We start from the raw sequence: 10,671 nt of genomic DNA on the forward strand, positions 1-10,671 counted from the left end.
ATTTCTGTCAGTTTGCTAAGGGCTTGAAAATGAAGTGTAGCTAAAAGGAATGTATACCTAGTTATTGTTTTTAAATATATAGGACAAGTATTCTTGGCCCTCTTTCTTCTAGTAGTGTAAAGAAAACAGTAGCTTGAGGATTACCTTCTGTGTCATAATACAGGATGTTATGATGGTTTAACTAAACCAGGTATTTCTCAGCAGGTCAGTCCTTGAACTGGCTGGATGGCTCATCAGTTAATTATGTCAACTGGGAAAACAAAACTGCAGAGGACAATGAGAAGTGCAGCGTGATCCTGTCCACAACTGGCACCTGGACTAAAGTCGACTGTGGTCGTAGCCAAAGCAGAGTGGTTTGCAAAGCCCCCGTAGGTACGTCAGAATTGAGGCTTAACTCCTGTTGCGACTGTATCGCAGGATTTCCTCCTCCTGGAAAAAGTCTGCGTTCATGTGATGGAATTACAGCTCAGCAGAGAGCCCATCAAGTACCTCAGCTTAAGCGAGAGCCTTGCTGTCACTGCTGCTCATTCAACTAGTTATCACTAGGATTATGCCTCTTCTGCTTACCCCCTACCTGCTTGAAAGATAGGGGAGAGAAGTGAAATTTCCACTTAAGAGAGCAAAGAGCAGTTGCTCTGGCTTTTCCTCCTCTTGGTACCTGAGGGTCTTCCACAGACGAGTCTGGTTTTCTTCTATGTCTGTGCAGTGGAAGCAGAGACTTCTGTTCATGTGAGATGCAGACCGCATTTTCAATGCTGAGGAAGCTTCTAAAATCAGCCCCACAGGGCCCCAAATAGACCTTGAGCCTCATGATGATATTTCTTATTCTGTCCCGGCCAGGAGATGAAGCGGTTACTAAAGTCTTAAATAAGTCCCTGAGAAGCAGTGGGATATTTCAGATTTTGCATACATCTTCACAGAAATAGAAATGCAGAAATAGGTTGTGCTATTTAAGACGACTGCGGAAAAATCTTTTCACTCCAGGGGAGGTATAATTACTTTCCACTCAAGGAGACTCCTGGAGCATATTAAGAGTTCTAAAATACAGCGTTCTAAAATTTCATTAAATGAAACACCTGTCTCAAACGCTGAACAGCCTTTTTTTCCAGCAATAATTTTAAAATTTGCTTCATTTCAGAGCAGACTATATTTTAAAGTTAATTCCTGACATTTTTCAAAAATAGCATTTAATGGTTTCACTTATATTCAGTACAATGCCATGTTCCTTACTTGAATCAAGTAAAACACTTACTAGTAGACTATTTTGACTGATCAGACTTTGAAGTTAGCCCTGCTTTGAGCAGGAAAAACAGCTGACCTCCAAACTTAAACATAATGAAGAAATTTCCCACAGAATGGTTAAAAATAAGCTATTAGCTACTAATGCATATAGGAACTTAACTTCCAAGTTGATGAGGTGAAAACTATTAATGTGATGCAGTTTTTCTTAATTCAATGATCCTAGAGTAAATGTATTATTAATTCATAGCTAAATAGGTACTAACTCTGTGAAATAAATATTCTTAGAAAAACCCTCCAGGATGCTACAGTCATCCAGGATAACTATTTTTGTTTTATTGCAGGTTCTAATCATACTGGAGTGGCTGTAGCATTTGCTTTGATGATTATTTCAGTCTTCATTTGCGGATTAGTCTGGTATCTCTATAAAAAGAAACGTCTTCATTGGAGTGGCTTCTCTTCAGTGCGCTATCAAAGAGGGCTGAACGATGATGAAACTGAAGATGTGTTCACAAAAGATAGGTTTTGAGAAACTCTTCTTTCTGGGTGATTTAGAATGAACTTCACTGTGTGAAGTCATAAAGGAGGAACTTGAGGTTTTATTTCTTTTTGAAAAAAAAGAATAAGGTTTTTTATTGGGGGCTATAATCTGCTCTTTTATGCAAGTGTGCAATTTTTACTCAAGTCCATGGCAATGTGTAAGACAGCACATTGCTTATCTTATGCCTGAAAGTTGTACACAGGGCACACATGAACTTGAGCAGAACACCCAGCCTTCTAAATCTAAAGCACAAGTGTTATGTTTTATTTTGTAGGGTAAGATTTATAGATTTTTGGGGTTTTTTTTTCTTCAACATCTTCTCTCAAATTTTTACAACAACCAATGGTAGGAAATATTTAAGTAAAAAACAAAAATCTGTATTTGAACCTGGAGTATATTAAGATAAAGACATAAAACTGCATTTAGAGTAATGTTTAGAGAATGATCTACCAAATTCTGTGTTCTTGTTTCCTCCTCTGAGATTAGACCTACATGACCTTTTTCTATATTAAAGCACAAAAAAATAACTGTTTTATGATCTCTTGCACTCTGAGCAAGGACAGGAGCATTGCAGTGCTGATGTTCCTAATTCTGTAAGGAGAACCTCTTGACATTTTACTTGCAGTAATACTCATACTAGGATCAAATGCATACTTTTATAGGTGAAAATACTCATCGTCTCTTTTAGAGATAAGATAAGGATACATCTAGGGAAGGAAAGAGAATGTATGGTAACTTAAGTTGCGTACGTAGATGCTAAAAATACTTGAGTATTTTACATAAAACTTAAACTTGATTTTTTTTTTAACCTAATGTGTCACTGTGGCCTTGTGTGCACTCCAAAGAAGCTTAAAAAAAGAAAAAAAAGGGAAGTCAGAATTCTATATAGTAATGATTTGACCAATTCATGTTTTGAAAGAGTCATTAGACTTTTCCTAAAATGCACAAAGAAGGAACAGGTATGTTTACTTTATGAAGGAGCACATGTAGGAGACTAAATCCCTTCCCCATTTAACAAAGATGTGATCGGCTAGTAGGAATACGTTTGGTCTAATGTACTGAAAAGAATACTACTGATTTCTCTGAAGTGACATTGCAAGGTTACAATATTCCGCTGCCTGTTTTTCCCCTCACCCTGCAGTTTACTTATGCTGACAGCACTTTTCTTTGTTCCTGTTTGCACTATTTGATAAGCAAATGTTTATCAATTGTATTGAGAAATAGAGAACTTCTTGTAGATACCGTGTTAGAACCTGTTAAAATAACAGAGTGGACAGCCATGGAAGAGGAAATACTGTGTGCTAGTTTGCTGATCAAAGAAATAAGCACTTATTTGGTACTTGGGCACAACTGAGAACTTTTTCTTTCTTTCTTGGGTAACCTGTATAAAAATTAATTATTATACCTTGAAAATAAGTGTAATGGAAAGAAACCCCACCCTTCTTTTAAACTTATCCATTTATGAGAAATGTTTGAAATGTAAAATCTACTTAGCTTATAAGTGCTTTGCTGAATGGCTTCTAACTTAAGGGAATACAAAGATGTTTATTGTTTATTACCCTTTTCTAACAGCAGTAATGATTGGGGGAAAATTACAACTAAGTTTATATGCTTTTAGATATACTAGTTTTATAGATGTTTATATTTGCACATTTGTGAGTGTAAAATTGAAAATGGAAATAATAGTCAAGCTCCAATTCCCCAATGAATATCCTGTGAATATATACTTTTTATAAAATATTTTATTATTATGAATGATGTAAATAATTTTGTAAGGCCCATTTCTCATGTTTCTTTCATCATACCCAGGTTGTCTAATCACTGGTAATTCTTACTTGGATAAGCACAACTGCCTCAGTGCAGGCAAATGACCGCCTTATTACAATACATAGTGAAATTATTTAGATGCATTGCCATTGAAAGAATAAAATTAAGTAAAACACTAAGCTGCTCACACTGGTTTTCTTTCTGTAGAAGCAGTTATCAGAACTGAGGTACAGCTCTATTATAGGGCAAAGCCACGTTATAGAGGGGCTGTGTTCACACTGAGGTTGGTGCTACCATACCATGATAGGAACAGTTTAAAGATCAAAGTCTTTCTGATGTATTTAGGGGAAAAAAAACCACCACAACAACAAAAACAACAAAGTAGGTAGTTCATTGTTATCTCCCTGTTATTCTTTGCATGTATGAAGTGCTTTGGAGCTTAAATTGCAAGATTCCCCAGTGCCTTTGCTTGTAAATTGCAGGAAATCAGTTAGTCAAGTTAATTTCAATTTTGTTTGTAATGAGATGGATCTCCTTTAAATGTAGGCTTTCCATTTCATGCTATGTTAGTAAATTACCTTCTTTCTGGAAGAAATTCTTGGGTCAAGTTCAGTACTAAGGAGATTACAGAAATGGAAAAGAGTGTACAGCAGAAAGGGATCACAGCCCTGCTTCAGAAGAGCTGCACATTATTTTCCATTTGTGAGTAAAATCAATTTTAATTCACCTATAGATCGCTGACATCTGGGGAAGTCAGACTGAAGATAACTCTCCTGTTACATAGGATGAGCTCAGCTGTGATCACGAGTAGCATAGGCCAGGGCTGCTCTTGTTTTACACAAGGTCAGAGAAAAACAGAAAGCTATAATGCAAGGTCACAGGCCTTAGAAAAGATTGGTATAAAAACAGAAGACAAAGGATGAATAGGGAAACAGAAGCACAGTATTTTCCTATGGCTCTTAAGAGGTTAGGAGATCCTAAGCGTCCTTAGTCTTAGGACACAAGCTGTCTACTGGATGGGGATTGCTCTAAGCAAAATTTGTGCATCTCTGGCTAAATGCAAGACAGTTTTGCATGGTTACAATTCAATGTACGAACCACAGTATCATTGCTTATCTGCCACTATGGCAGAGCACCTTCCAGACCTTTGGCAAGGGGATGAAGAGGAGTGGACTAATACATTGCTCGTTTCTCTTCCTAAGTTTTACTCGTTGTCTCTGAAGAGCCCCTCATTAACCTCATCATGACACAAAATGGGAAATTTGATCTATAGCAGACATTGGACCATCTACTATTCTTAGGTTAAATGTTTTTGGTTTTTTTCTCCTCTTTACAGATACAAAAAAGAACTACTTATGCATAAGCACTATCTAGGTCTGGTAGATTTGTTGTATGTCTTACTAGTTTTCTTTTCAAACCAAGCATACCATCTGCTCATTGCCCTGGACATATGTTATAAATCTAAACATTTTTGAAAGAAGGAAATAAATTGCATGGCCTGACAGTGATTTTGTTCTTGTTGTAAATAAGCAAAGACCAAACATTAGAATTTCCATTGCTACAAGTCAGAATTACAACTTGGATCCTTTACATATCTGTGGCCGTCTGTAAAGCACAGCAAGAAATGTAACACTGAGGTTTATGAAGTTAATCAAATTCATTCTGTTGTCAAAAAATACATAAAACTTTTAGTGGCCAAACATGTTAAACAGCAGTTTTGAAGAGAAAACTATGGGCCATAATAAAAATTAAGTGTAGGAAGAACAAGAGCTTAAGTACAAGAACAATAAATTCAATCATGACCATAAAGGACTTCTATTTAGTTTTGAAGACTTTTTAAGTGAGAGTTGCCAAAGGATTTTAAAGATTTTTTTTTTTTTTTTTTATGGATAGCAGATAAGCTGTGTAGCATTAGCAAGCAGATAAAACACCATTAACTTGTTTTTATTCCTCTACAACATTTTCACATTGAAGGATATGATACAGGTACAGGATGGGGGGAAGGAGTTTCCAGATGAGATTTCATTGTTATTGTGTGACAATGAAACCGACTGTAAGTCCTCTGTATTTGTATTCGCAATGCAGAAGGAAATGTAAAGTAAATGTAAACAAGAGGTATTTGTTAGCTTTGCTCCTTTTTGGCAAAAGGAGAATAACTTATTCCAAGATACCTTTTAAGAAAAGTGAAATTCCAGTAACAGAAAAAAATTACTGCAAACTGCTTTTGTCAATATTGTCATTGCTTATGAGATTTTTTTTTTTTTTTTTTTTTTGAGAGAGAGAAATGTTAATTTCCTCCACACTGTATCTTTGGATGCTCAAGAGTTCTTTCTTTCAAGTAACATTTTTTGCGTAAACTAGCCGAGTTGTATTTTTAATACAAATACTACTTAAAGTTTTCAGAAATATGAATGAAAGCATGTATGATTGAACAGCATTAGTTATTTAACTGCTATCTACCTCTGTCATGGGAACTTATTTTTATATATATGTCTATTTAAAGAGTGGTGGCAAGCAAGAATGTGACATATGTGCATATGAGGACACATTTATGCAGAGTGTGGGTCGTGAGCTACTTGGAGGAAATAGACTGTGTTTCTGAAGAAAGTTGCTAACTTTTGCTTGTCCCCCGTGGACACCATTGTACTTTTTACTTGTTCTGTTTCATAACAGTTTCAGCCATCTACTTCAGATACACCCCTCCTCCACCTCACTACCACCTTCTTTCTATTTTCAGTATCTGACACTTGTCTTTTTGCCCTGCTTGGGTATAATGTGGGTATATTGTTCCGCTGGTAATCTTTGTAATCATATAACTCATATGCTGCCAGTATTCTCATTTAAGTACTTAAAACTCAGTATGTGTTGTATTTTTATAGAGGTATGGGATATCTACATGGGTTAATGTATAAATATGAGTGTTGATACAGACAGGAAGCTTCAGAGAGACATCTCAGTCCTACTGAGAAATGAAGTGCAAGGTTTGTAAGCAAGCCACCTTGCGAATAACAACAGTACAGACACAAGTGGACCAGAAAGCCTTATGGAACTGCACTCGCACGAGCTGCTAGGCAAGAAGGCTGGAAAGCACCAATTCCTGAGGAAGGACAGGCGACCGAGTGCAGCTGATGAAAGGCCAAGGAGAAGCACACTGCCAACAGTCTCCTAACATCAGCACATGCATGGGGAAAGGGCTACAACAGCCACCAGCGCTAAAACAACCACTGCTGACAGCTAGAAGGACCTACAACAGAGGAACATCATGTCACTAGGCTCCAGGATAGAGCTCAAGAGCGGATAGTTACTATGGAAAGGTCTGGTGGCCTAGGAGATCATCCCTGCTAAACTGTTCCTGCTTTCAAATGCCAACAGCTGTGAGGCAGTGGGAGGGATGCCCCAGCTGCAGCTGGTCTACCTTCAACCACAGAGAAACCTGGTGATTGAGATCATCCCCCTTCAATTCCAAAGCAGAGGCGAACAGGAGTGCACCAGACCTCGTTACCCAGGAAGGACCCAGGTGTTCCTCATTTCCATAAAAGACCATCTGACTTCAGCAGAAAGCCTCGTTAACAAGAGCTAGGGTATTAAAAGGCCCTCTCACAGTTGAACAACTTCTTCTAAGCATCTCAGTGAGGATTTCTGGGCCAAGAAGCAGTTGTCTACAGCAAACAGCTCTCCTCATCACGCTTGCAGCCCTGGCAGCAGACATGCTATACTAGTCCCCTTCTATGAAGGGCAAGCCTGTAGTATATTAGCCAGGAGCCACAATGCCCACATAAGACCTCAGAGAGGTAAGAGGGTGAGTATCAGTGAAGAAAAAATACCGTATCCTTCCTTCCTGTCCTAGCCAACTTGCTGCACACCTCCCTGCAGCAAGTACAGCCCTGTACTTGCTGCAACTGTGCTCCTTGTCCACCTAACAATAATACTCTTACTATAAAGACTTGTATACATTTTTATACTGTCAGGCTCACCTTGAAGGAGAAGTCCCACTTCTGAGTGCTGCACTGGAGGAAATAGGGGTCTTCCTCTGCTTCTCTAGATGCTTGAAGACTATTGCTGGTCAAGATTTAACTCTTCAAGCCTTCCTGGAGGTACCTAGAGAAAGGGCAGCCCTTCTGGGCGCTCACTTTAAATACTCCTGTGCCCACAGTGCTCTGGGAGGAGATGATGAGCTGAGAATGAGGCACGAGTGGGGACAGCTGAGCAGGAGCCAGGCTCTCTCCTAGCCTGCCTGGCCTTGCAGTGCAGCAAGGCAATGCAAGTGTTGATGTAGAGTGAATCCATGCAAGGGGGGGAGCCTGCTCTGCTACATGAACCGTATTCAATACCTAACCAGGTGAGTGCCTAAACTACTTCTCCTGACATTTAAGATCCATGTGGTGTATCTATGTATCTAGACTTGTTAATATATATAGCTATTATACACATGTATTATAGTATACATATATATAATGTCATTTATAGTAAATATATGTTAAGAGGGTATTTGTAGAGCTAGAGAATATATTCTTGTATTATAGGTTGTATGATATATAATTTGTATATGTGTGTAAAACATATATAATGTAATGCTAGATGCATGCACCTACTTTTATATGTGTGTGTGTATATATATATATATAAAAATACACATATACCTACACATATATAATACACACACACACATATATATATATATGCACAGACATAAAATGTTATAGGGCATTTTTCAGCTGTTTCTGTTTGCCAGACAGAAGAGTTGCAGGTTTTACATCCCCATTGCTGTCACTGCACTGGGGCATAAGGAAGCACGGCTGCTCCCTCAGGGGGCTGCCCCACAGAGCGTGGTGGCTGAGCTGTATGCCGGGGGGGAGAGGAGAGGTGATGGAGCCAATAAGGGACACCAGGGAGGGAGGTTGGGTGCAGCATGAGGCACAGAGGTGCTTGGTGCAGGGCATGCTGGTGGCTCCTTGCCACCACGCTGGAGACTGCAGAGTGCAGGGCTGTCCAAGGCATGTCCTACAGCAGATGGGAGCAGAGGCCTTGCCGGGCTTAGGCATCAGACAAGGTACTGTAGGGCTCTCTGGGTTCCTTCCAGAGCCGAATGGACCTGGAGCACAGGTGAACGTGTAATGGGCTCCTCCATGGTTGCCCAGGGTGCAACCAATGTTGTTTAAAGAGCAGCACTTACAAGGCAGCTGGGTGGAGATAAATGAATTTTACACAAGGTCAGGGGCTCAGCAATCACCGTTATATTCACAGTGTCATGGGGCCACCACCAAGAAGAGTACATGCAATTGTAACATTGGAAAATATTAGTCATTAATGGCAGGATGGCCCATGGAATGTAAGAAGTATTATTTAAAAAAAAAAAAAAAAAAGTATAGATTTAGGAGGTTGTATTTCAGCATGGGGCTGGAACATGTGTATGAGTGAGAGATTTGCTTAACAGTGGCAACGGGGGCATGCTGCTCTCAGGTCAAGCCGTGGTGTAATAATAAGACAGTGTAATAATATACCTTGCATAAGGAAAATGTGTGTTAGAGAACAAAATAGATATATACAAACTTTGTAGAAAACATAAATATGTATTTATATGTAAAACATATGTATGTATACATATATGTATATACAACTGTATACATAAATGTATATAAATATATAAAATATATACATATTAAAATGCATATTTATGTATAAACAAACATAACAGTGTTAATTGATAACTGAAGCTTACAGTCAAACAACTGCACTGAAAGTAGCAGATGTAACTTGTTAGAGGCTTATGTTTTTTTCTGCATGAAGTGTTTAGATTTACTGTTCAGTTGCTGATGGTAAATTATACCATAGTACTTTCGTTTGATCTGAAACTGTTTCATATAAAAGAAAGGTTAGACCATACCAGGTTGAATTAGCTATTGGAGCACTACTAAGGCAGAGGCAAGAAGGGACAATGACAGTCTGATAAAGATGATGATAGACCAGACTGAAAAAGTGTGTGTGGGAGGTGCTGCTAATTGGAGATTGCCTTTGGGTGTTAATTTGCACTAACCTGAGTCAAACCTGCGCCTGTGCACCCTGTGACATTTATGGTGAACTTCACTGGGGCATGTGTATTGTCGCAATGGTGATGGGTTAGATGAGGCAAGTGAAGTTTGGAATTAACAGTTGTATAGAAGAGAGATGGGCTAGGCGTCTCCTGCCTTGATCAGTGGTGAAACAGGTTGGTCTGCTTTTATCACCAAGAGCAAAAACTTGAGCTTCACTATCAGTTGCAGCCCAGCGGCTGATAAGGGTGGAGGAACACAGCCTGCCAGAACCTGAAGCGATCAATAGCTGATTCATCCTAAGGCTGCTATCCAGGAGAGAGCTGTAGGCCAAGCAGACTGTAATTGGCACAAAGAAAAGTCAATATTAGTATTACAGATTTTAATATGCTCTCCTCCATCCAGACAAGGGCCAGCTGTCTGCATGTGACTTAAAAGCTTCTTAAGCAGAAAGGAAAGAGAGGTGAAGAGCCCTTAGACAAGACTCTTACAGGGATGTAATAGCTGAGAAAAGGAAAGCAATTGCAGACATAAGCAGAGGCAGTTTCAGCTTCAAATAAAAGAACAGGAAAGACTACACGATTGACAAGAGCAAAGGACTTGTAAATCTGTGAGCAGTTTGAAATTAAAGTGCATGAGCCTATCTCCAGGGATCCATGGCTTTCAGAAACTAATCTGAGGACGTGTTAATGGTGATTCTCTCTCTGTGCTTGGTTTCCATACCTGTATATGGAGTCAGGGAAGTTGTGTATTAGAGGACAGCCTATTCAGTGCAGACTATTCAACAAGGGACCTCTAGAGATCATCTAGTCCCACCCCCTTGCCCCAGCAGGGACACTTGGGGTATGGGCATTTTCTCACTGATCAAAGGCGCAGCTTAGTTGGAATAATGGTACAATAAAATTCTTAATCTGAGAGTGAAGAGCAAAACCTGGAAACAGACATTCTCCACTGTAGCTGCAGACTCTTTCCAACAATGGCAAAATTTGATTCTCACGGTAAGGACTGTTGTCTCTTCATGCCGTCGATGCCTATGTTACTTACAACTTCTGAGCATTAGATCTTAGGATATACATCTTAACACAGATACATAAT

At 39.1% G+C, this 10,671-nt stretch overlaps 1 protein-coding gene across 2 annotated transcripts in view; it reads left to right on the top strand.

Moving 5' to 3' along the window:
- LY75 (lymphocyte antigen 75) overlaps positions 1 to 3,225 on the top strand; it is a 39,588-nt gene extending 36,363 nt beyond the window's left edge. The window contains exons 33-34 of one of the 2 annotated variants that reach the window (XM_026053340.1): positions 202 to 372; positions 1,584 to 3,225. In XM_026053340.1, coding sequence (XP_025909125.1) covers positions 202 to 372; positions 1,584 to 1,768 — 356 coding nt within the window. In that variant the 3' untranslated portion in view covers positions 1,769 to 3,225. The remainder of the gene's footprint in view (positions 1 to 201; positions 373 to 1,583) is intronic. The other variant, XM_026053415.1, reaches the window with a different exon arrangement.
- The last annotated feature ends 7,446 nt before the right edge of the window (positions 3,226 to 10,671 follow it).

Source organism: Nothoprocta perdicaria, unplaced genomic scaffold, assembly GCF_003342845.1.
Source record: "Nothoprocta perdicaria isolate Ctin4 unplaced genomic scaffold, notPer1 scaffold_0, whole genome shotgun sequence".
Classification (NCBI taxonomy): Eukaryota; Metazoa; Chordata; class Aves; order Tinamiformes; family Tinamidae; genus Nothoprocta; species Nothoprocta perdicaria.